We start from the raw sequence: 27082 nt of genomic DNA, 5'->3' as shown, positions 1-27082 counted from the left end.
AGAGCTAGATGCAGAAAAAAATTATTTTTAATTTGCAACCTGATGGAGGTCAGTATAGATGGACTAATAGAACAAGTCCCACACGCTGCTAGAAGCCCAAATATTTTTTCAGAGATAAATGAAGAAAAAAATTATTTTTAATTTGCAACCTGATGGAGGTCAGTATAGATGGACTAATAGACCAAGTCCCACACACTGCTAGAAGCCCAAATATTTTTTCAGAGCTAGATGCAGAAAAAAATTATTTTTAATTTGCAACCTGATGGAGGTCAGTATAGATGGACTAATAGAATGATGCTATGCCCAAAAGATTTTACTTCACTAGGTGCAGTAAAAAAATTGGTATTCTATACACAGGTGGTATATCTTGCAACACAGATAGGCTACTCCACTGACTAACACACTCTGCAATAGGCCAAAAAGGATTAGCTTTGCTAGATTCAGCCAAATGCTGTGAAAAAAACTTGCACAGCACTGGCACAGACCTGCCTGGCAAAAACTGATAGGAACTGATGTAACCTAGTCCTGAAAAGGACTCCAATTACAATTAGTCTTTACTCCCACAATCTATCTATTTAAGAGCACAGACCTGCCTGATAAAAGTCGTAGGAAATGCTGTAACCTAGTCCTTAAAAGGACTGCAATCACAACTATTCCCTACTCCCAAGCTATCTGTATATTTGTGCGAAAATTGGCTTGAAATTAACAAGGTATAGCGCACACAGCAACAGCGGTGCCGTCTAACACGCAGCTGCAGCAGTGAGAAAATGGTGGCGACGGGGAAAATGGCTTGGTCTTATAGGGCAAGGACATGTGACATACACTGCCAATCACACATGCCCTTGCTTGTGTGAAAAAAAGCACTTCGCTCCGTGTGTGCGCTGCTGATAGGCTGACAGATTACACCTCCCCACTGCAAATGCGGGAAAGAGAAAAAAAAATGGAGATCTTCATTGTTCCTGCAGAGATCCATCCCCTGCCCCTCCCCCCGCCCAGCTGTACACTCAAACTGCGTATTAACATTAATTTTCATCATTACTGAGAAAAAATCCAGTTATGATTTTGGTGCACGAACAGTTATCGAACATAACCTCGAACAGCCGAATTTTTCTCAAATTGTTCGTGTTCGCCGACCGGCTCGAACACCGCCCAAAACAGCTCGAATTTGAGATTGGCGAACAGTTCGAGTAGAACAACGCTCATCTCTACTTACAGCCAAAGAAAACACAAAAGTCATTATCTCAGTAAATTAGAATACTTTATAACAACAATATGCTAGGTAGGCTGACATTAATAGCTCTGATCATTTGGGCATATGCTCCCTCACTGGCATTATTATCTTATAGTTAGTGTCATAACAACTGTTCTAAACCAGAATGTGGCAAGAACAACTCAACTAAGGAAAGAGAAACTACAGTCCATCGTTACTTTATAGGGGTTGTCCAGGCATTCAGTATAATCTGTGTGTGTACCTAGGCTGCAGAATGCTGACAGTTTGTAATTTACTCTCTGTCAGCATTCTGCTCCGTTGCCTAGATACAAACATGTCATGTGACCAGCCTCAGTCCTGATTCTGGAGGAGCTGGTGAAAACTGGACTACAGTTTTCCTGTCTGGCAGAGTCTAGTTGGTGATGTCACAACATACATCACCCCCAGTCTCTGCCAGACCCTCCCCCTCCTCTTGCTCCAGCCACAGCCCCCAGTCTCTACCAGACCCTCCACTCCTCCAGTCACAGACACCACAGCCAGTCTGTGCCAGAACCTCGCGCTCCTCCTGCTCCAGCCACAGCCCCCAGTCTCCAGCAGGCTGTCATGCAAGGTGAGGGAAAGACTAAGTGCACAACAATGGGAAGAGGGGGGAGGAAGCCCAAACACTAGGGAAAGGGGGAGTGGAGACCCCTAGGCAGATCTGACAGTCACCCTGACTCCCCTAACATCCCTAAATAGGTTCTGCACCTATCGCCGAGCAGGAAACCTAATCCCTGACTACCCCTAGCGATAGGCCCTAGGTAGGGAGGGGACAGGGTGAGCACTAGTCAGCCCCCACTGCAACTAAAGAAAAACAGGTAAACAGACAAGTGAAGCACTTAGCTTGAGAAGACACCAGAGAGATCACACCAACTATCCTCCAAGTGAATTCCAAGAAAACACTAGCCAACTACTAGTAATTGAAGCCTGGACAGAGGAACATAGAGCTATCACCAGCGACTCTCTGGAGGGACTGAAGATATTTAAACATCCAGCAAGGTTGTGTCAATTAGCAGCAGAAGGTGGAGGTCACTGCTAGGTCCTAGAGGGAGAAGGATATCACTACACTACAGAGATGAAAAGGTCAAGAAGGTGCCTGCAGAGCCAAGCGCAATGTCATTCTACAGCTGGATCCAGAGTGACTGTCTGTCACACCTGACACACCCGTGACACAGGCCCTCCCCCTCCTGCTCCAGCCACAGCCACCACCCCAGTCTCTGCAAGACCATCCCCCTCCTTCAGCCACAGACACCACCCTCAGTCTCTGCCAGACCCTCCCACTCCTCCTGCTCCATCAAGAGACACCACCCCCAGTCTCCAGCAGGCCCTCAGTCCACGCCCTCCATCTATGTGAACTGCTGATTGGGTTACAGCTTCCCAAGCAAGTGTAAAGAGGAAGGACTTTCCAGCATATTTACAGCAGCATTCTGAGTATACAAAGACCAGCTGATGGAACAGCTCAGTCCAAACAGCTGTGTCAGTGCTATAAAAGTGCTCTGATCCTTTCTGCCTCATTGCAGCAGCGCTGACAGCCCCTCCACAGGGATCAGACAGCCCCTCCACAGGGATCAGACAGCCCCTCCACAGGGATCAGACAGCCCCTTTACAGGGAGCCAGCGCCATAACAATGCTCTGATCCTCACTGCCTCACTGCAACAGAGCTGACAACCCAATCACAGGGAGCTGACAACCCGTTCACAGGGAGCCAGCCCTGCTGCAGTGAGGGAGATATGATGAGACCATTTTATAGCGCGGACACCCTATGGAGGGGTTGTCAGATCCCTGTGGAGGGGCTTGCAGATCCCTGTGGAGGGGTTGTTGTCAGCGCTGTTGCAGTGAGGGAGAGATGACCAGAGCATTTTTATAGCGCTGCCTCCATGTGGAGGGGCTGTCAGATTACTGTGGAGGGGTTGTCAGCTCTGCTGCACTGAGGCAGAGAGGATCAGAGCATTGTTATAGCGCTAGCTCCCTGTAGAGGGGCTGTCAGATCTCTGTAGAGGGGCTGTCAGATCTCTGTAGAGGGGCTGTCAGATCTCTGTAGAGGGGCTGTCAGATCCCTGTGAAGGGGCCGTCAGCTCTGCTGCACTGAGGCAGAGAGGATCAGAGCATTATTATAGCGCTAGCTCCCTGTAGAGGGGCTGTCAGATCTCTGTAGAGGGGCTGTCAGATCTCTGTAGAGGGGCTGTCAGATCTCTGTAGAGGGGCTGTCAGATCCCTGTGAAGGGGCCGTCAGCTCTGCTGCACTGAGGCAGAGAGGATCAGAGCATTATTATAGCGCTAGCTCCCTGTGGAGGGGCTGTCAGATCTCTGTAGAGGGGCTGTCAGATCTCTGTAGAGGGGCTGTCAGATCCCTGTAGAGGGGCTGTCAGATCCCCTGTAGAGGGGCTGTCAGATCCCTGTGGAGGGGTTGTCAGCCCTGCTGCACTGAGGCAGAGAGGATCAGAGCATTGTTATAGCGCTGGCTCCCTGTGGAGGGGCTGTCGGATCCCTGTGGAGGGGCTGTCGGATCCCTGTGGAGGGGCTGTCAGCTCTGCTGCACTGAGGCAGAGAGGATCAGAGCATTGTTATAGCGCTAGCTCCCTGTGGAAGGGTTGTCTGATCCCTGTGGAGGGGTTGTCAGCGCTGTTGCAGTGAGGGAGAGAGGATCAGAGCATTGTTATAGCGCTGGCTCCCTGTAGAGGGGCTGTCAGATCTCTGTAGAGGGGCTGTCAGATCCCTGTGGAGGGGTTGTCAGCCCTGCTGCACTGAGGCAGAGAGGATCAGAGCATTGTTATAGCGCTGGCTCCCTGTGGAGGGGCGGTCAGATCCCTGTGGAGGGGCTGTCGGATCCCTGTGGAGGGGCTGTCAGCTCTGCTGCACTGAGGCGGAGAGGATCAGAGCATTGTTATAGCGCTAGCTCCCTGTAGAGGGGTTGTCAGATCTGTATAGAGGGGCTGTTGGATCTCTGCAGAGGGGCTGTCGGATCCCTGTAACTCCATAACTGCCTTCTTATCTGTACCTTTCAGTATCATCCTATGATATTGCCTCCCCCCTTTTTTTCTTTAATCATGTGATGTCATAGACCAAATGGAAAACAGAAGAATTAACTGAGTAGAAGGGAAAAAAATAGCAATTGTAAGTACACAGTGCTATATAATAAGATGACTACAATATATTAAGATCATAAAAACTCTGATGGGAGGAGTGCTTCTTTAAGGTGTTAATGGAATAATGCCCTTAGTCAGTATGGCCGCCGCTCTCTAGAATAGCTCACTACACATGTGTGAACTCTTCCTGTGTGATGCACTGCTTAGTTGCCATGATACCAACCTATGCTTAGTCTTTATTGGCTTTTTTAGACATGTGACACTTTCTAAGAGATCTGAGACTCATTTCAGTAATGTCAGGTCACTGTTTCCCTGAGCGTCAGTGAACTACAAGCCCTCTTGACATTAAGTAAACCTGTGATGTTCAGCTTCTCATGGGTGCATCTGTCCTAACTAATTTACATGTGCAAGAAAGAATTCACGTTTAATGCACTTTATTGTACATACGGAGTATTTACCTCTATTGGATATTTCTTCATATGCTCCATGATCTTCGAGCGGTTGTCCGGTCACACCATATTGATGGAGCAAATAACTGACTATTGGGGTGTCAGACTCACAATTCTCATATTAATGACTTAGTCTGTGGATAGCTCTTCAATATTGTGTCACTGAAAAACCCCTTTAAATGGCAAATGGTTTGAAAAACATAACACTTTATTTTTGGTTTGCATTTGTAATGACTTCATTATTGTCCGAGCACTTCTACTGGTATATATACACGGATGGATGGATAGATAGAGAATATATACATTGATGGTAAATAGTATAAGATGGCCGCCGGACAGGTCCTTGAGGGGAGATATGTATCAGAGATTGATCGCTTCGGTGATGTAAATCTGGGAAAGCATGCTCCAGCACACGTAGTGCTGAGAAGGTTAATAGGGCGTATCAAGGCCGGTTTTTACGAGCAGTCATAAGAGATGGGGGGGGGGGGGGGATTGGCTGCTCATATATCCCCACCCCAGGGCGTGTGTATAAAATGGAGACAGAGTGTCTCATTCAGCGTCTGTGGCTGGAGGTCTCCAGCATGTTTGTTACTCTGTGCCGGACAAGACTGTGTTTCATTTACTTCTAAGAGTGCGGTTTATGAAGTTGCAATAAACCTGCCTTGGACATTTTAAAGAAACCGCTTCCTGTGCCTACTTCAAAAGTAGCTGAATGAGTAAAAACCCTAAGGATAGATGGATAGATAGATAGATAGAAGTGCTTCTCACTAAATTAGAATATCATCAAAAAGTTAATTTATTTCAGTTCTTCAATACAAAAAGTGAAACTCATATTATAGAGTCATTACAAACAGAGTGATCTATTTCAAGTGTTTATTTCTGTTAATGTTGATGATTATGGCTTACAGCCAATGAAAACACAAAAGTCATTATCTCAGTAAATTAGAATACTTTATAACAACAGCTTGAAAAAGGTTTTTAAAATCTGAAATTTTGGCCTACTGAAATGTATGTTCAGTAAATGTACTCAATACTTGGTCGGGGCTCCTTTTTCATCAATTACTGCATCAATGCGGCGTGGCATGGAGGCGATCAGCCTGTGGCACTGCTGAGGTGTTATGGAAGCTCAGGTTGCTTTGATAGCAGTTTTCAGCTCGTCTGCGTTATTGGGTCTGGTGTCTCTTATCTTCTTCTTGACAATACCCCATAGGGGTTAAGGTCAGGTGGATTGTGTGCCTCTCCACTCTTCCTCCAGACTCTGGGACCTTGATTTCCAAATGAAATGCAAAATTTACTTTCCTCTGAAAATAACACCTTGGACCACTGAGTAACAGTCCAGGTCTTTTTCTCCTTGGCCCAGATAAGACGCTTCTGGTGTTGTCTATTGGTCATGAGTCCCTTGACACAAGGAATGTGACACTTGTAGCCCATGTCCTGGATATGTCTGTGTGTGGTGGCTCTTGAAGCAATGACTCCAGCAGCAGTCCACTCCTTGTGAATCTCCCCCAAATTTTAGAATGGCCCTTTCTTAACAATCCTTTTAAGGCTGCGGTTATCCCGATTGCTTGTGCACCTTTTTCTACCACACTTTTTCCTTCCACTCAACTTTCCATTAATATGCTTGGATACAGCACTCTGTGAACAGCCAACTTCGTTAGCAATGACCTTTTGTGGCTTACCTTCCTTGTGGAGTGTGTCAATGACTGCCTTCTGGACATCTGTCAAGTCAGCAGTCTTCCCCATGATTGTGGAGCCTACTGAAACAAACTAAGGGACCTTTTTAAATGCTTAGTAAGCCTTTGCAGGTGTTTTTTGTTATAAAAAAAATTTACTGAGATAATGACTTTTGTGTTTTCATTGGCTGTAAGCCATAATCATTATCATTAACAGAAATAAACACTTGAAATATATCAATCACTCTGTTTGTAATGACTTTGTATAATATAGGAGTTTCACTTTTTGTATTGAAGAACTGAAATAAATTACACTACCGTTCAAAAGTTTGGGGTCACCCAGACAATTTTGTGTTTTCCATGAAAACTCATACTTTTATTTATCATATGAGTTGCAAAATGAATAGAAAATATAGTCCAGACATTGACAAGGTTAGAAATAATGATTTTTATTAGAAAGAATAATTTTCTCCTTCAAACTTTGCTTTCGTCAAAGAATGCTCCCTTTGCAGCAATTACAGCATTGCTGACCTTTGGCATTCTAGCTGTTAATTTGCTGAGGTAATCTTGATAAATTTAACCCCATGCTTCCTGAAGCCCCTCCCACAAATTGGGTTGGCTTGATGGGCACTTTTTGCGTACCATACGGTCAAGCTGCTCCCACAACAGCTCCATGGGGTTGAGATCTGGTGACTCAGCTGACCACTCCATTACAGATAGAATACCAGCTGCCTGCTTCTTCCCTAAATAGTTCATGCATAATTTGGAGGTGTGCTTTTGGTCATTGTCCTGTTGTAGGATGAAATTGGCTCCAATCAAGCGCTGTGCACAGGGTATGGCATGGCGTTGCAAAATGGAGTGATAGCCTTCCTTATTCAAAACCCAAATTTACCTAGTACAAATCTCCCACTTTACCAGCACCAAAGCAACCCCAGACCATCACATTACCTCCACCATGCTAGACACATGGCGTAAGGCACTCTTCCAGCATCTTTTCAGTTGTTCTGCGTCTCACAAATGTTCTTCTGTGTGATCCAAACATCTCAAACTTTGATTCGTCTGTCCATAAAACTTTTTTTCCAATCTTCCTTTGTCCAATGTCTGTGTTCTTTTGCCCATATTAATCTTTTCCTTTTATTAGCCAGTCTCAGATATGGCTTTTTCTTTGCCACTTTGCCCTGAAGGCCAGCATCCCGGAGTCGCCTCTTCACTGTAGACGTTGACACTGGCGTTTTGCGTGTACCATTTAATGAAGCTGCCAGTTGAGGAGCTGTGAGGCATCGATTTCTCAAACTAGAGACTCTAATGTACTTGTCTTGCTGCTCAGTTGTGCAGTGGGGCCTTCCACTTCTCTTTCTACTCTGGTTAGAGCCTGTTTGTGCTCTCCTCTGAAGGGAGTAGTACACACCATTGTAGGAAATCTTCAGTTTTTTTTGGCAATTTCTCACATGGAATAGCCTTCATTTCTAAGAACAAGAATAGACTGTCGAGTTTCACATGAGAGTTCTCTTTTTCTGGCCATTTTGAGAGTTTCATAAAACAAACAAATGTAATGCTCCAGATTCTCAACTAGCTCAAAGGAAGGTCCATTTTATAGCTTCTCAAATCAGCCAAACCATTTTCAGCTGGGCTAACATACTTGTGCAAGGGTTTTCTAAACATCCATTAGCCTTCTTACACAGTTAGCAAACACAATGTACCATTAAAACTCTTGAGTGGTGGTTGTTGGAAATGGGCCTCTATACACCTATGTAGATATTGCAATAAAAACAAGATGTTTGCAGCTAGAATAGTCATTTACCCCATTAACAATGTATAGAGTGTATTTCTGATTCATTTAATGTTAGCTTCATTGAAAAAAAAATGTGCTTTTCTTTCAAAAATAATGAAATATCTAAATGACCCCAAACTTTTGAACGGTAGTGTAGCTTTTTGATGATTTTCTAGTTTAGTGAGAAGCATCTGTAGATAGATAGATAGATGTGGGCATAGGCGGATTATAATGAGGGCAATCTGGGCTACCGCCCGGGGCCCCATGGCCAGATTGCCCTCATTATAATATGTGCGGCGCTGCGGCACATACTGGCAGTCAGAGGCGGGGGGCCCCCGGACCGCTCCCCAAGCCGTGGCGCACGACCGCTGCTTCTTCTTCGGCCGGGCCAGCGCTGCACCTGTTAACTTCCCTGTGAGCTGGCCCGGCCGCGTCACAGCTAGGAGACACGGCCCTGTGCGTGGCAGTGTCTGCTAGTGTGACGTCACGCAGTGTGCGCCCTGCACTGCTACTTACCACCGGAGAGGAGCTGGACGACGGGAGCCGGGGGATGGTGAGTGTGTGTGTGTGCAGGCAGATATTGTGTGATGTCTGTTTATATGTATTTTTGTGTTTCAAATGTGTTTATGCGTGTATGTATGTATGTGTGTGCGCGCGGCCTCCTGCTGTCTCTGTGGGGGCACTGTGTGGCCTCCCGCTGTCTCTGGGGGGGCGCCGTGCGGCCACCCGCTGTGTATAGATGGCGCCGTGCGGCCTCTCGCTGTGTACAGATGGCTACGTCACGTGCGGCCTCCCGCTGTGTACAGATGGCTACGTCACGTGCGGCCTCCCGCTGTGTATGGGAGGATTGTGGCAGCTCATATTGTGTGTAGGGTCTCATACTGTACAGTATATAGGGGATGTAAGCATACTTAATTGTGCTCAATATTAAGTCATACAATTAATGTAAAAAAATATATATTAATATTGTGCCAAATGAATTTCACGTGAACTATCACATGATCTATCACAGGGGATCATGTGACATGTCACGTGATACATCAGGTGTGTGTGTGTGGGGGGGGCCTTCTAAACTGCTCGGGGCCCTTGCTACTCTTAATCGTGGGATAGATGTGGGATAGATGTGGGATAGATGTGGGATGGATGTGGGATGGATAGATTATACATCACATTGCTAGAAAATAGATGTGGAGAAAACTTAAACATCGCTGTGTTATGCGTGAATAAATTTGCCACGTTCACTTGCAATTGCTGTAGTGCTGTGACATTTATTTACAAGCTATTTATCTATCTATCTATCTATCTATCTATCTATCTATCTATCCCATATCTATTTATCTAGAAATCTATCTAGCTGCAAAGAAACAAAAACTGACCAGCATGACCTAACAGAATGAAGCAAATGTAAACTAAAGAATGCAGCAGACACTCTGTGCACCAAGATTTATCCAAAGATATATCGCCTTGTCATGGCTGGTGGGCACACACGCTATTGGCCAATTCGTGCACGAAGTACCCCAGTTTTACAGTATATTTTAATGATAATTCCACTTAAAATTCATATAGAAAATGTTTGCATATATCTTGACACACAATGTATGAATCTAGCATCTATCTATTACATATATTAATAAATATAACAACTCATATATTTGGATAAATAAAAAAACATAATATATTCTATAGATGAAAATTATTATTGTATGATTTATTTATAAAATTACGTGCAAATAGTAGGACAAGAACTAGAAATGCCAGGAATGTTATATGGTATTACAGTTATATTACCGGTATATCACTCCTTCTGTTGCAGTGGTCTTTGCGGTAAAAGGTCATGATGAAATGTCCATACAGTATATACATCTGTGCCATGATGCTCGGATCACACCACACACGGGTGCTATAGTCCCTGTAATGTCTTCAATTCAGATTTTTACATTAAACTGTTACAATCATTTATATCAGAAGAAGATCTGAAATCAGGAATGAAAGTAACATTCATGCAGTTTAACATTAATGTGAAATTAGATTACATTTCACCCCCATGACAGATATTGATATACAAGGTTGATATGATCAAAATGGTTATTTCTTCTTAAATTGTTTCACCAAGTCAGTGAGTATCTCCAGCCCTTCGACAAGTCCATCCCCAGTGGTGGCACAACATCCTTGGACATGCCACTGGTGTCCTCGTATTTTCCTTAGCCCAAGCTCTTCGGACACCTCTCCTGGTGGCTTGGCACGTAGTAGATCTTGCTTGTTAGCCAACACCACGAAGGGGACTCCTCTCATTTCATCGGTCTCCAGGATGGCGATGAGCTCTGCCCTGGCCTCCTCAAACCTCTCAGGGTCAGCACTGTCCACCACAAATATCAGTCCATCTGTGTTTTGATAGTAATATTTCCACAGGGATCTGATCTTGTCCTGACCTCCCACATCCCACACCGTGAATTTGACGTTACGGATGGGTTCCACAGTCTCTACATTGAAACCAACAGTAGGGATTGTAGTGACTGTCTCGTTCAGCTTTAGCTTGTACAGGATGGTTGTCTTCCCAGCAGCATCCAGACCTAATAGTAAGATCCGTGCCTCATATCCTGTGAACTTCATTAGGGCTTGATGGAGGGTGCTCAGCAGAAGACCCATAGCTGAAGAATGTCTCGGCCAGAACGAAAGGCAGTTTGCTCTTGTGCTTGTGCATTCTTATGGCAGACTTTCCCCTTTATTTATATACAACCCTTTCACCTGTCAGTCCTATCTGTGCTCATAGCAACCGCACAAGCTCCGATCTAGTATTTCCTGCTTGTTCTGTCATTCTGTGCCGTGTTGGAAGATTTCAGTGCAACCTATTATGAGTATGACTGTTGTGCACGGCAAAGGAAGTGACCTCTCCAGTAATCTGCGTTTGTACACATGTAACTTTATTGCGATCAGTAAATACAGAGAAATCATCCTGTAGATGGCACTATCACCTTTTTAAGTTTAAGAAAAAAAAGCACCAAATGTAAACCACAAATTATTTTTTACTGTAAATGTATTGAATGGTTTTAATTGAAACGCATTCGACCCCTTTATGATCAGACTATTTTTCCACTTTAGTTTTTTTCTCTCCTTCCAAGTTCCATATTTTTCCTCCGACACAGCTGTATGAGGACTTATATATCAGAAATATATATCTAAAGAAAACTCCTTAAATATCGGATGCTCTAGACGTCTTGCTGACTCCAAGATACAAATAATAAATATTCCATAAGTCCAGCACTCTATAAAAACAAACTTCTTTATTGATTTCTTAAAATGTATATCAATTTTTTTCTCTAAGATTAAGAGTACAATGCTCTCACAGTACTTCCCACACAGTATGCTGCCCCCCCCCACACAGTATGATGCTCCCACAGTGCATTCCCCCTCATGCAAAATGATGCTCCTACAGTGCATTCCCCCCCCAAGCAGTATGATGTCCCAACAGCACCCTCTACACAGTATAATGCCCACAGTGTCTCCCCCGCACAATATGTTGCCTGAACAGCCCCCTCACACACAGTATGATGCTCTAACACATTTCCCCATACAGTATGATGCCCCCACTCCTTCTACACAGTATGATGCCCCTCAGAGTATAATGACTCTCACAGTCCTCCCCACACACAGTTTGAAGTCTTTTGCCCCCACACAAGCATCCCTCTTGACTGTGCCGTGTTCACATTCCTGATCTTCTGCTACCGAGATGGTCTCTGCTGCTCAGTTATGTGACCTAAAGGACCTTGCAGGCCTTTCAGTCTCTACCTAGACAAAATGGTGGAGCAGGGATCTCACAGTTCCCTGCACCACCATTATAGTCATCTGTATCTGTGTCCTGAGGACACAAATACAACTGAAGTTGGGACATGCCCCTGACCTTCCAGGACAGGTTGTCAATTTCAGGACTGTTGAGCTGAATCCAGGACGGTAATGAGTTATGATATTAATAAAGTCTTGTCATGTAACAAAGATGCCTTTGGGTCTCCATGTTTTGGCTTGAATTGGTCATTCACGTCGTGGTTAAAGTGGATCTGTAATCAGATTTCACAATACAAACTGCTTACATTATTAAATGGGTTTGTGTATAATTTACTTAAATGAAAGAGTGCCTTGTGTAATATAAAATCAGCATATACTCACCCCCTGAACTGGCTGTCGGGCACTTTGTCAGCGCTTGTGTGACATTATGTCACATGAGCGCTGCAGCCCACCAGCAGCCATTTACTGACTGTAGTGCTTATGTGACATAACAGTGCGAGCACTGGCATCACAGCGCCGACATCATTGGAATGGTGCTCGTCTGGGAGGTGTGTATATGATTTTATTTGGGGCACTGTTTCATTTAAAAAGGGGTTGTCCAGGGGTTTAAATAGATGTGTTAGACCTGATGAAGATAGTAGTGAAAAACTTCCGTATTGCACTGTCACTTTGTGTAGTGTTGGAATTTGTTATATAACCTGTTGTGACAGTGACATTTGGGAGTGCATCATGGGAAGTGAACTCAGGCACAGGGCGGTGACAGGTATGGACAGATAGCTGAAGCCACAAAATAACAAGGGCAGGTATCTCTACTGCAGAGAATGCTGCAGATCCTGACATCCCTCATGTGTCTCTCAGGCTACGAACCCACTATCAGTATTTGGTCAGTCTTCGGTCAGTATTTTTTCTCAGGAGTGGGAGCCAAAACCAGGTGAGGAACAATCAGAGAAAAGGTATAATAGAAACAAGTCACCAGTTCTGCATTTATCACCCACTCCTGGTTTTGGCTCCCACTCCTGAGAAAAAATACTGACTGAACACTGAGCAAATAGTGACAGTGGGGCAGTGTCCTCACTAGTAGATGGTATTTTTGCACGGCTTTCACATTACATTGGATCCTTGGTATATGATCCAAGAAAAGCGAGTATATGCTGATTCTAAGTCACATAACCTGCTTTAGGCCAACTATAAGGCCACATTCACATGTTCAGTATTTGGTCAGTATTTTACCTCAGTATTTGTAAGCCAAAACCAGGAGTGGGTGAAAAATGCAGAAGTTGTGCACATGTTTCTATTATACTTTTCCTCTCATTGTTCCTTACCTGATTTTGGCTTACACATACTGATGTAAAATACTGAACGTGTGAACATGGCCTAAAACTGCCTTATAATATGGTCTTTATGCTGCTGGTGCTCTAAAGTCGGGCTCACAGGGGCAGATCTCACATATTTCAGCCTCATAGACACGTATGAGGTTGTAAGGTCAGTTTGGGAAACTTGTGGTCAATCCAGGCATTGTGTGAATCCTGCCTAAAAGTGATCTAGGCATCCAGACATTAAAGGGAACCTGTCAGCACATTTTTCCATATAGCAGTAATGTTATGGCTGTATAGGTGCTTATCCCCCAATAATAATAACAATTTATTTTTGTAGAGATCCAATGTACCAAGTCATGAGAATTCTAATATAAAAGTTATATGCAAATCAGGGTGGAAGTGCACTGGGGGCGTGTCCATACCTTTAGGTTGCTCTTTCCAAGTGCACACGCCCCCACCAGTGCACTTCCAGCCTGATTTGCATCTGACTTCTTTGTTGATTTCTTATGACAGGATTTCTACCTTAAAAGGGTAACATGGATAGGTCTGCACAGCCATACCACTACTTCCATATGGAAAAAAACATGCTGACAGCTTCCCTTTAAAGGGGTTGTCTAGAGAGTAAATTTTGTTACAGAATATTCACATTTCCTGCTACCAGTGATGACGTCCAGTCACAGGGACATGTGACTGCTCTAGCCAATCTATGATTACAGTAGTGTTTCACTACAGCCAGTGTTTGGCTGCAGCGGTCATGTGCCAGGACATCATCGCTGTAGCAGGAGTGGCGGGGGATATTGGTAAGGTTGCGTTAACACTTTACTTTCCAGATTGCCAGTCTTATAGAGAATATTCCTAAAACAACCCTTTTAAGTTGTATGGGCCTGCACAGAACTGACTGACTAAAGGGCTCATAATTCTACTCATGGGCCACTTACTACTGCCGTGGTGCCCATGGAATCAGCCAGCCCCTTCTTTATACAGTGAACACAATCTGCATTTATAAGCCACAAGCAGTTTAGATAGATTACAATAACATTTCCTAAATCTGCTGTCAGGAGCCCGTGTCATGTAGGATGTTTCCGCTGCTACCTGCCCTGACACAGACACAGGTGAGGGCCCCAAATAAAATTACATCACCAGTATGACTGGGGAGACCCCAAGATCTGAATACACATCATGGATTTTCTCCAGGGTAACAAACAGCTGCAATCATCTGGATCCGACACTGACAATCAGGATTTTTTTTTAGTCATAGGCGCCACTTTTGATTGTAGAAAACAGCAGAAAGGCAATGTTACTCACCAGCCAAGGTGTCAAGAAAAATGCACACCAGAACGCAGCCGACCCCCTTTTGTAAGAAGGAGGTAACACAGGTGCAGAATGCTGATTTTTTTTATCTGCCAGGGTGCAGCCAGGCCCATTAATGGTGACCTTGTGAACTGAGGGCTTTGCACCTCTGCGATGCTCGGATAGGGTGTCGGGCATCCCGCCTAATCGAATAGTAGGGGCGTGTAATAGGATACTGACTAGGCACGGTGCCGCGAGTGTGTGAATTGCACCCTATTGCAAGTTTCATCTGTGTGCAGTTTTAGTGCTAGGCAGTCGCTCCTCCAGTGAGAGGGGATGATAGTGATTGTTCATCAGCATTCTGCACCTGTGTTACCTCCTTCTTACAAAAGGGGGTCGGCTGCGTCCTGGTGTGCATTTTTCTTGACATTCTTGGCTGGTGAGTACCATTGCAGTGGTCCCTGTACACTCTGGAAAGAGTTAAAACAACCTACTAATGAGGTCAATGAGGTATACCTGCCAGGCGGAGGGTGGTATTTTTTAACTATCATCTCCAGAGTGCACAGTTTAGAGGGGGTCACTGAATGTCACCCTATAAAATGCCATTGCAGGACACATTATTAAGATCTGTAAATTTAATGTGTTCTGGGGACAACTGCAGAGGATTAGCTGTTCTGGTTATTATCAAGCTCATGAAGCTAAAGGGTTAAATTCCGTCTTCTATCTAGATCCCTTTGTGTAGCCTTCAGGAACCTGTCTAAAGTTCAATGCTTTTTTGTCTAACAAAGTTTTTTTTCTTGTACAGCAGCACCAGCATGGAGAGTTTGGCATAGCACAGGGATGACTGGGAGGAGAAGTGATCATCACGTGTCATTAGTCTGAAGGATTTCCTACTGTGACTCAATAGTGAAGTGCGTCCTCTCTGGTCACATTTTGGGGCAGTAGAGAATATGGGCACCCTGGTGAGCCGAGTACAGGGGCTGTGTGGCAGGACACAGCTCAGGAAGGCTACCATTGTAATGATTGGACCTGATGGAAGTGGCAAAACTACAATACTGTACAGATTGAAGCACAAAGAAGCTGTGGAAACCATTCCAACTGTTAGTTACAATGTTGAGACCTTGGACATCTTTCAGGACCTATCACTTGTAGTATGGGACGTTAGTCTAGGAGCCAAAGGTGGGCCCTTGAAAAGACATTTTTTGGAAATGTGCCAAGGCTTTATGTTTGTAGTGGACAGTAAGGACACCGAGAGATTTTATGATGCCCATGAAGAACTCTTCCATGCGGTATGTATGGACTCACAGGACTTACCATTTATTGTACTGGCCAATAAGCAGGATCTGGCTGGCGCTTGTAGTCCTTCTGAACTTGTGCATCATCTTAAACTTCACAATTTTCCTTCTGGGAGATGGGACGTGTGTGGCTGCTCGGGAGTCACCGGAGAAGGTGTTCATGAGGCTCTGGAGAAAATGTGCAAGATGGCAAAGGAAAATGAGCGATGAGGCGATAATGTCCTCTATAATGAGAATCAATAATCCAGAGGCCCAATGTCATCATGATGGGGAGCAACATAAAGGCCACCCACCCAAACAATCACAGGCCAAATATGGAGCAAAGTATGCAGGTCTGAAGATGAAGAGTACACTTTGACTGAGACTTTTGACGTTCTAAGACATCATGAGATACAACATTCTACCCCCATGGATCCATCCCAAGGATTAGCAACTGACAATGAGACATCTCCTAGCTTATAGAGAGATCTGATTTGCAATAAAACTTCTGCATAATTGAATATATATATCAGCCTAAGGTTATATATGGAATGCCCTCCTGGCGGGTTATTACAATCTTGGGCGATGTGACTGTCCACCACATGTTTTTGCTCTATATTTAGCATTTATGTAGAGAAAGCTCCTGATGTACTTGCTAAACGCATCCATTGGGGTCTATTGCAAGATCAAAGCCAAAAAACCATTCAGAGTGGAAGACTTTTATGTGATATGTAATATGTCAGTATACTGCAAAAAATGCATGGAATAAAAGATAAGATCCTATAAAAGGTATTCGTTAAATGGCTTTTTTTTATTTACATTGAAGTATATGCATGACAGATGTCACTGTTAGGGCCTGTTCATGCTTTGTTTTGCTGACTGCTCATTTCTAAATTCGGAGGTACCATCTGAATCCCCATAAAATGGGATTAAGAAATGCTCCAGAGAGAACGATAGAATTAAATAAAGCCAATGGAGTCCAGAAACTTTGGGCAGTGTTTGCACTTCGTGATGGCATTGTTTTCAGATGTGCACAAGGACACGGCAGAATTTTCCTGTTTCACGGATTTCAAATAGAAGCCACAGAAGAAGACCTGAATGCACAGCAGAGAACAGCATGAGCAGGATCATAGGCCTCCTACATTTAACATACACATCAAAAGCTTTTCCCGATGTAAATGTCAAGCGGAGGCTATAAATCTGGTGTGGACATATACTAAATGTCATGACTTTCTTTAAATTTGACAAACATGGTCTTGCTTGCAGTGGATTAGTGGGACAATGTTTAGAAAAATCTAATTAATACCACAAAGTGAAGTAAAGGCGTGCCAACAACCTATATAGTTACATTAGATCAGGCATGTCAAACTCAAATACACAGAGGGCCAAAATTAAAAACTTGGACAAAGTCGCGGGCCAACCTTGATATTTATTTTAAAAAAAAATTGTAATATTCGGTGGGGTCACAAAGGGGCATATCTCACAACTTTGCAGCCCTTACATAGTAATTTTCCTCCTATTGAAGCCTCTAGATTGCCCTTTCATTGGCCCCATAAAGTATGATGCCAACAGTAGTGCTCCCCCCAAACACAGTATGATACCCCTACAGTGAATTCCTCCACACATATGGTATGATGACCCTACTGTACCCCTCCCCTCAACTTGCCTGGCAAAGTATGGTGACCCCAACACAGTATGAGGCCCCAACTGTGATCCCCAAACAACCCTCCACACAGTATAATTGGCCACACGTAGCCCTCCATACAGAATAATGGCCCCACATAGTCCTCCATATGGCATTAAGGGCCAAATTTGGCCCACAGGCCCAAGTTTGACATGTGTGCATTAGATGGACTGATTGCTGGAGACACATGGGAGATATGACGCTTCCATGCTAACGCGCAAATAGATTCTCTCTGCCCTGGTCCGGTGTCCAGTTCAGACTCCCACGGCAGCCTTACCAGGACAGTGTTCACTTTTGGCATGCCTACCACTTACTAGGACACCGCGACATTGGGGACATTCCATGGGCATGGCTTAAATGTCCTGAATTTATTTATATTATTGGCACCTTAACGTCTTCAGCTTAAAAGGGTTGTCCTATTTCAAAAAACTTTTCCTGATATGTACAGTTTGTTGTAAAAAAAAAAAACCAAATTATTCTTTCCTTACCCTCCCGTGGTCTGGCGCAGTATCTCTGCCGCTGCCCCAGTCTCTGTTATTTGGTTGCTGTCACTGAGCTCAGTGGCTTTGCCGAGCTGACAAGATGTGCCACTGAGCTCACTTATTGGACCCGGAGAGGGTGAGTAAACATTTTTATTTTTTTTTTTTGCAGCCAAGAAACAGGTGTTTTTTTTTTCCAAATCTGGAAAATTCCTTTAAGTAAAAAAAAAATGTGGACGACCCCTTTAATATTTTCTAGAGCTCTAAACAGATGCAATAGATATGAGAAATGTTTGAACTCCTCTTTTCAAGAAAAATCCACTAGGAGGCAGCAGTGATCAGTATATGAGTCGTGCAGCTCGCGATCTACTTCAACCAATATAACAAATGAGAAATACACCGACCTCGCAAACCCTGCAATATGCAAGACTGAAAATCTGAATATCCGGCCGATATTAATAAACGGGACGCCATTGCTGAAGTCCAGATGCTGCCTGTATCTGTTCGGTTATGCTCTAGCGCTGCTTGCCATGTGGCAACTATGTCCGGATATTGCATAAAACCACATTAATTCTTATCTGCTTATGAAAAATTCCTAATACATATTTGTGTAGTGCATTGCTATCCAACCTGTGGCTCTCCAGCTGTAAGACAGTACACTTCCCAGCATGCTCTGACCTACCTATATGTGTACTATAATAACAGCAGTGTTACAGTGACATATATATATATATATATATATATATATATATTATAATTAGTAAGACAGGACGGCATCATAATCATTACCTCTGGGGGGCTTGAGATATCATGGCTGTGACTACAAACTGCACTGTATATACCATTGTGTGTGTACATACTGCATATATAATATATGTTAGAGATGAGCGACTCTAATTTGATTACCCTCAAATTTTACAATAACTCCAGTTATAATTTTTGGTTATTCGCTTTGTTTGAATTCAGCAAAATAGTGGCCACCATCTCCGCTGAATTGTAGGAGGCCATAAAAAAACAAAAGCCTCTCCTCGCTGCTCAACCCTGCAGCTCCCCAATGACCTCTTGGGTTTTTAACATTTTCTATCAAGTAGGTCTCAGAAGTCACGATTTATGTCATGATGTCACGACATGCCTCTAGACAGCACCACGGGTCCTGCACGTCATGGCACCATGTCGTCTGAGGTGATTACAAGGCCTTGGGCAACTGAGGCCTATTCAGTGATAAGTGAAGACTGAAGAGCCAAACAAAAATGTGTGAAGACTAGATGTAGGGGGCTGTGGTTGCGGGACTGGTGACCAGTGGGGGATTTATTTTTTTGTTTCTCTTCTTCCCATCTTGTCTGACATAGTTTTCTCGTCGTGTGTTACGACTGCACGATTATCTGCTCATGCACAGGAGATCTAAAAGAAGCATCAAGAAATCAGAGTAAGGCCGCAGCCCCACTATCAGTTTTCGGGCAGTATTTTTTCTCAGGAGTGGGAGCCAAAACCAGGAGTGGGTGATAAATACAGAATTGGTGACTTGTTTCTATTATACCTTTTCTCTGATTGTTCTTCACCTGGTTTTGTCTCCCACTCCTGAGAAAAAATACTGACCGAATACTGATAGTGGGGCTGTGGCCTAAAATAGTTAGTCCTGAAAATAATGTTTAGGGGAATGTGCATTTAATATATGTGCTATGTTTTATTTTAGTCCAGTTTTGGCTTGACAAAGGCCATTTTGGCCAAAACATTGCAATGCATTTTTTATGGTTGGGTTAAATACAAGCTAAGGTTTTTTCATCCAATCCTCAGGTGCCTTGGACGTCTGGACGAATACATCTAAAAGGATCTTATATTTAAAGTGAACCTGACAGCTGATACATGCAGTCCAATCCATGCTGTCCAACTAGTCTCCCGTGTGCCTTGGTCCCAGGTATCTATTAAACTATATTTTTCCCATGAAACGCCGCAGCGTTTCAGAAGTAAACATATATGGCTGAGATTATGCAGCCAGTGCTGATACATGCTGCTCGGGGACCGTGCAGCATGTATCAGCTGTCAGGTTGCCTTTAAATCCATGCAGCTCAAACCACGGCAGTATGAATCAGAACATGGCCGTGCAATTGTAGCCAGATATGTTTTGCTCAGGGACGCCCTGGTGTTTCAGAGAAAACATAGTTTGAGGGAATAAAAACAGCGCCGTGTGCACTATAGGCGTTTCTCATGTGGATTTAGAAGCAGACTCTGTTCCATTATTCATGTAAATATCTGCTTTCTGCACTTACCCTCTAATTAGGATATGTTCATACTGAGATTTGTTTTCTTACATGGATTTTTCTGTCAAAGTACTTTTTAAAAGTTTTAAAGTTTTTTTTATGCAGTTTTTGTGTATGGGTTGTTTTTTCTGCTCCATTTTATCCCATAATCAAATTTGCATATGTTTTTCAAGTAGAAATGCCTCAGAAATCGACATACTGTTTCTTTTTCGATGTAGAAAAAAAATTCATGAAAAAATCAACACACCTCCAAAATCCGTGTAAAAACGGTGCGTGAACATATCCTAAACGAGAAGCAATATGTTAATTGTTGATGTGTTTCTGCTTGAGAGGAAAAAAAAAACGCTCCAAATTTGACTCCTAAATTAACTGGAGTAGAAAGGACGCCCTATGCACAAAAGCAGCAACAAAGGACGCTTCAAAAACTTGATTTCTTGATGCAGTTTTTGGATGTGGATTTTACAGCTGTAAAAATCTACTTAAAAGAAAAACCTGTGTGGCAAAAAATCCACAACCTAAATATCTATTGGTAATTTGAGAGAGAAAATCCTCCATTTCTACCAACACATCATCTTATAAGTCCGTAACCTCTGAGCAAAATGACAAGTTACAGCAACTGGTATTTGACTGGCAATAACTTCAAGTCCAGAACCCGGCTTCTGCCAAATCCACATCCTTTAAAATAAAAATCACACTATCAACGCAGTTCATCTGCCAATCTTGCCTAATCCAGAACCCGATATTTGCCAGTAAGCTGTATTTTTTTTTTAAAAAATAGCAGAAATGTTTTCCTTTCTGACAACATATATTATTCCAGAATGTGACAACTGGCAAGCCCTATAAATTCATAGTGAAAATCCTATGTGCACATGACGTCTTTTAGACGCTGGCGTAACCATGTGGTTTATCGGTAGCGTTATTGTTGCTGAATGAAGGTACTGATCGGCGCTCAGTTCCCAACAACCTAGTCAAAAGTTCTTTTACACTCAAGATTCTTCACGGTCCCCCAAAAACTATCTATGCCATTACCCCCCTAAACAGGATTGGTAGGCTCAGCCGAGCGCTCCTATATTCACTATGATAGAGCCACTGCCAGGCTCCTCCAGTGGTGGCTTATTTCAAGGGAAAACAAAAGGATTGGCTGCTAAAAGAACAAAGGGAAGCTATCATCAGAAAATGACCTAATTTAAAAAAAAAATTTCTTCAATATCACAATGTTTATAGAAAAAAAAAAAAATAGTAATCTTGAAATTTTCATACTGGCCCCTGAGACATTTTGCTTCCTGTGCTTTCAGGAAAAGTTTATAGTAGTTTCTTTATCTGCAGGATTACAATGACAGGACAACACATCTATACACAAACACAGCTGTTAACACAGGATCCACCAGTCACTATAGGCGGTGTTACAGCTGAACCTTAAACACTTCACAATGACCTTTGCACACACTCATTAGATGCTTCAATACAACATGTAGGGTCAAAGTAAGATCATTGTGCCTAATGTACATGTGTTGTTTCCTGAAACAATATGAAATGAGAGATAAAAAAGCCCCAGTGTGAAAATTACAAGATTTTTCTTTTTTTTTTTTATGAAGATTGTGATCCATTGCCAACAATTTGTAAAATAAATTCATATAACACAAAAATCGTATTTAAACAAAAAAATCATTTTAGTAGTTACAACTGTTTGCAGGGGTTCTTCCTTGTTAAAGGCAAAACCTCCTCAGCCCCAATTCAAATTCTGTAACAGGACCCACTACCCACCATGTGCTTTTTAATATACTGTTGTCTTCTTATGAGGCACAGTGACTTTTCAGGCACCTCAGACACAAGGGACCAGATGCGACAGAAACCTCTGTGCCATAGCTTTCCACTATGATGTTAAGAACAGTGATCATTGATTTTAAGTTCGGGTTTGCTCATCTCTAATAGTGAGCTACTTCTTGTAATGACAATTGGCCAGTTGTTAACTTCTCAAGGACCAGGGAATTTTTCATTTTTATTCACTATTGCTTTTTGTTTTTTTCATAGCTTTTTACATTTCTGTCCTCGTAGCCGCTTGATGGCTTCTTTTTTGCAGAATGAGTTATAGTTTAAATTACACCATTTTACTATATATTTACTCTACTGAAAAACGAGGGAAACATTTCTGTAGGTTTGCCAGCGACACATCCGCAGCTTAAGGCCTCATTCAGACGTCCGTGATTTTGATTGCATGTAAAAATAAGGACCGTTGTTCAACAGTGTTTTGGATCTGAGTTTCATCGCTGTTTGGTCAGTGAATCAGGTTTAACAATCAGTAAAATACTGTAAATAATGAAAAATAAATAAATTATAAAACTTCTCCTATCCATTGCAATGTTAATCACGGACAGCACAAGGAGTGTACACTGATGTCATCCATGTGCTGTCAGTGATTCTCACCGACCCATAGATTTGCATGGGTAATATTGAAATGTAATACCTGATTAGCTAAGTAGATGATTTTTAACAAATCTCATCTACATGTTAGGTATATTTGCCAAATGTATATAAACATGTAATTGGCATTTTTGAATCCATATCTTGTCAATTCTTTTTTCAGAATTAATTGCGGATTTCATCTTCAGCCCTTATTCATATAACCGTATAGAAGTCATCTATAACCATCCCTCTTACGTCTGCAATTCCTGGCTGAGGCCTGTAGCAGTTAGGTGACTTTACTCTGGATCATTGGATGGGCTTTGATGATGCACCATTTCAGTCACCTGACCGCTGCAGCCAATCACAGGCCTCAGTGGTCACGTGATTCAATAACTGGATGTCATCACTTCCAGGAAGTTCCTGACTGTTAGGTTTTTGTTGGAGCTGGACAATCCCTTTAAAGGCTGCTTCTAAGCAAACAGGAAAGCTAAATAGATCTCATTTTGTGCAGTAACTGGGTTCAGTGTTTTTCTTGAAAATTCATTTTTTTCTACTCTAGACTTTTCCTGCAATTAGTTTCTGAAACAGAAAGTAGCTGTCTGACACCTACCTGTCACATGTTAGGTATATTAGTTTAGCGGCTTTGTTTGTTCTGACAACTGGTCACTGCCTGGTCACTTACTATTAGCTCTGCCTGACATCTACCCCCATCCTATCCATATCCCATCATCCTCATTGTGCAGACTTAGGCTGAATTCAAACATCTGATTTTCATGATCCGAATATGGATCACAATGCCTGGACTGACCACGGGTTAGAAGATCCACAGTCAATCCAGGCTGTGTGGTCTGTATAAGGACAGTAAATAAGAAACGTTTGAGTTCAGCCTTAGGGCTCATTCAGACTTCAGCAATTTTTCTTGTATGCAAAATGTCATCAGTGTTTTGGCGATTTTTCAAGCTTCTCCTAGCAAACAGGCAGTGAAAATCTGAAGGCATATGGTTAATATCTGAGAGCTGTCCCTTTTTTTTCACCGACCCATAGACTTGTATTGGCGAGTTTGATTTGTGACTCAGAACAATAGCGGTCCACTTGGCAGAGGCAAATCTAGATTTTCCTGCACCCAGGGCAAACATTGAGCTTGGCAACCTCATGTGGTGACTAGCTTCTCCCCCTAATTTTCTCAATGTTTAGTGAAAAATTAAACCCCCTGCTTCATTGAGAGAAGCTAGTCGCACGTGACTGTATGAAAATCGCATATGAGTGGTCATGTGATGACCACTGAAACCAGCAAGCAGAGCCGAATCATGACAATGTGTTTTTACATGTTATTAGGATTGGGTAAACAACAGTGCTTAACTTTATAATTAATGCTCCAAACATAGATACACATGTAGTAACCCTTAACTAGTCAGAAGACAATACTTTATCAACATAGCCATGTTTCACGTTATCTGAAAAGTTGTGGATTGCTACATGTGTACAGGATCAGAATCAACAACAGTACAGGAATCCAGCAACAGAACTACCAACAGTGCAGAAATACAACACCTGAACCATCAACAGTACAGGAATACAGTATCACAACCACATCAGTACATCAAAACATTATCAGAAGTATCATAACTACAGGAATGCAGCACCAGAACTACCAACAGTACAGAAATACTATATCACAACCATTATTAGTACAATAATACAGACCCAGAACCACAATCAATACAGAAGCACATCACCAGAATCCACATCATTACAGAAATACATCACGAGAGCCACCATCAGTAAATGAAATACGTTACGAGAACCATCATCAGTACTGGAATATAACACCAGAAGCACCATTAGTACATGAATACATATCACCAGATTGCCAGAAGCACCATCAGTACATAAATACAGCACCAGAACCATCAACAGTACAGAAATATATCACCAGAACCACCATCAGTACTGGAATACATAATCAAATCCAGAAATACAACACCAGAACCACCAACAGTACAGAAATATATTACCAGAACCATCATAATACATGACTACATGAATACATCATCAAGCTTGGTAAAACAATCAAATGGAATGGCAGGTCAGACCCATATATAATTCACATGAACCTACCATTTCCAGTATATCCTTAACAATGGTAAGGAGATACTGGGAGTTGTTGCTATCTGCCATCATCATACTGTGGACTATACAGAAGCCACAGTACTGATGAGACGCAGGCAGTAGCACAAATAAACATTTACATCCAGGTACCTTAAATGTGTCATCTTTTCTGATTGGAGTCATTCTCATCACGTTCGTCTCCACCTAGTCCAGACACCATGATGACTTTTCACATCCACAGCTCGTCTCTGCAGACTTCCATCTTCTTCAGTCTTCTGCTGCACACCCTGAAATGGTGCCCTTAAAAATAACAATGTCATTAGAATGTCCCAGACATTATGCTCTCTGCACAAATTATGACCGCCACATTGTCCCCCTTATGGTGACTAGATCACACTGCTAACATTGCCTTGACCCCGAAAGTGCTGGAAGAGCTTCAACTGTACTCGCGCCTGAAAGACACAATTGAGTGCATGGAACCAGCATGTTACATGCTCTCAGCGCTGGCTGTCAGTTTAACAGCCAGCTCGGAGTATGATTGAATCCTACTTCAAGGGGAGCAGCAAAATGCCGTCCCCAGGGAGACACATCAAACCGCTGCAATAAGCGACTCAACAATGCCCCCTGTTGGCTACGCTCGGAGCAAATGCCCCTCCTGGTTCCCCCTAGATACTCCCCCGCCACTTGGTCCTCCAAAGACACAAGCATGTGAACAGCTCCATAGAGTATAATTGGTACGACTTCAAAAGTAAAAACACGGATAGAACTCGTACGTGAAAAACTGACGTGTGAATGAAACCTTGCTTGATTGAATCTTGGTGTCCCTTGGAACCTGACTTTGGGTTAGGAAATAAAAGCAAGAGCTGTCACTTTTACAGTATTAGTGAAATTCATTGTATAATGCATATATAAAATTATGCAATTTGTAAATTAACTTTGGGGCAGATTCACTAATTATGTCTAATATTTAGACAGTGCAGATTTTTGCTCTGATTCATGATTTGCATTTCACTTTTCCTTTTTGTTTTGTGGTTTTCTTCAAAATGGTGCACGTTTCTTGAAATTTGTGCCATATAAAAAAGCACTTCTCTTCTGTCTTTGACCTGTTTTGTGACTTTTAATATCAAAAAGTCACACATTTCATGAAATGTTGCAAATTGAGCCAAAATATATGACACACCTAAATCACCCCAGGAGAGGACTGGAGTATATCTGAGTCAAATTTTGCCACTTTTTAAAAAGTTACATTTGATGGATCAATCTAAAACATCTGGAAAAGCCACATTAAAATCAGAAAACTAACTAAACAAAAAAAGACAACTTTAAGATAAGCGTGCATTCTTTGATGAATCTGTCGCAAATCAAAAAGTTACTAATTCAGAGGTATTCACATAAAAAACTGGCAACAATGCAATGTTGATTTAGACCCTTTGACTAGACTGTCTTAAAATGCACCAATTTTAACACCATACCTCATGCTCCATGATAAATTTACACCATCTATTGGTTTTATGCCACCTCCCACAGTAGGATGCACCACAGTAGAATCCCCCATGCACAGTATGATGTCCCACAGCCTCTTGCACACAATGTGATGCTTACACAGTGCCCCCATATAGTATGATACTGGCACAGCACGTTCAACTGCAAGCAGTATAAGGCCCCCTCAGCACCCCATACATAGTATGATCTCCCCACAAACCCCCACATACAGCATGATGCCCTCACATGCCCCCACACAGTATGAGACTTCCACAGTGCCCCCACATGCAGTATAATACCCATACAAGCCCCTCCTGCACTGTATATGGCCCCCAGTGTTCATCACTCAGAATGACGCCACTACATTACCATTACAGACAGAATGATGCTGCACACACTGTATTATGCCCCCACTGCCCATCCAGACAGTATGATTTCCCCAACCCACACTATTATGCCACAACAGCCCATCAGAGTATGATGCCCCCCTGGCCTCCCTCACACAGTATGATGCCTAATAAACAATCCCCACACAATATGATGGTGGTCCCCACATACGTCTCACGCACACAGAGTATGAGGCCCCCACAGTATCATGATCCCCCTCCAACAGGCTCTTCCACCCAGTATGATGCGCCGATAGCCCCCCACATGGTATGATGCCCACACAGTACATTCCCCACACACAGCATGGTTCTCCCACAGTACATTTCCCCATACACAGAATGATGCCCCCACATGATATGATGACCCACTAGTCCCCTCACAAATAGTATGAT

General features: G+C 42.9%; 3 protein-coding genes across 4 annotated transcripts in view; 1 reads left to right on the top strand and 2 right to left on the bottom strand.

Annotated features, from left to right (window-relative positions):
* The window catches only part of LOC141272537 (uncharacterized), a 48693-nt gene extending 23604 nt beyond the window's left edge, over nt 1-25089 (bottom strand). The window contains exons 1-2 of the mRNA XM_073683357.1: nt 24972-25089; nt 15929-16077 (exon numbers count right to left, since the gene is read on the bottom strand). The gene's annotated coding sequence lies outside the window, so the exon portion shown is untranslated. The remainder of the gene's footprint in view (nt 1-15928; nt 16078-24971) is intronic.
* Nucleotides 9907-11159, bottom strand: LOC141272536 (uncharacterized). The gene is given in 2 exon segments (XM_073683353.1): nt 9907-10874; nt 10876-11159. Coding segments are annotated over 2 exon segments (615 nt in total). The 5' UTR covers nt 10930-11159; the 3' UTR covers nt 9907-10313.
* LOC141272539 (uncharacterized) lies at nt 12704-16655 on the top strand. Of its 2 annotated transcripts, none has more exons than XM_073683359.1 (2): nt 12704-12771; nt 15420-16655. In XM_073683359.1, the coding sequence occupies exon 2, from the start codon at nt 15565-15567 to the stop codon at nt 16117-16119; it is 555 nt and encodes a 184-aa protein (XP_073539460.1). In that variant the 5' UTR covers nt 12704-12771; nt 15420-15564; the 3' UTR covers nt 16120-16655. The 2 variants fall into 2 exon arrangements, with proteins under 2 accessions (XP_073539460.1, XP_073539461.1); XM_073683360.1 differs by having other exon boundaries at nt 12717-12771; nt 15423-16655.
* Nucleotides 25090-27082: the final 1993 nt, after the last annotated feature.

This window comes from Phyllobates terribilis, unplaced genomic scaffold (assembly GCF_046119375.1).
Source record: "Phyllobates terribilis strain yellow unplaced genomic scaffold, ASM4611937v1 Scaffold_5__5_contigs__length_657084704, whole genome shotgun sequence".
NCBI classification, from domain to species: Eukaryota; Metazoa; Chordata; class Amphibia; order Anura; family Dendrobatidae; genus Phyllobates; species Phyllobates terribilis.
This window is presented reverse-complemented; position numbering and strand designations above follow the sequence as displayed.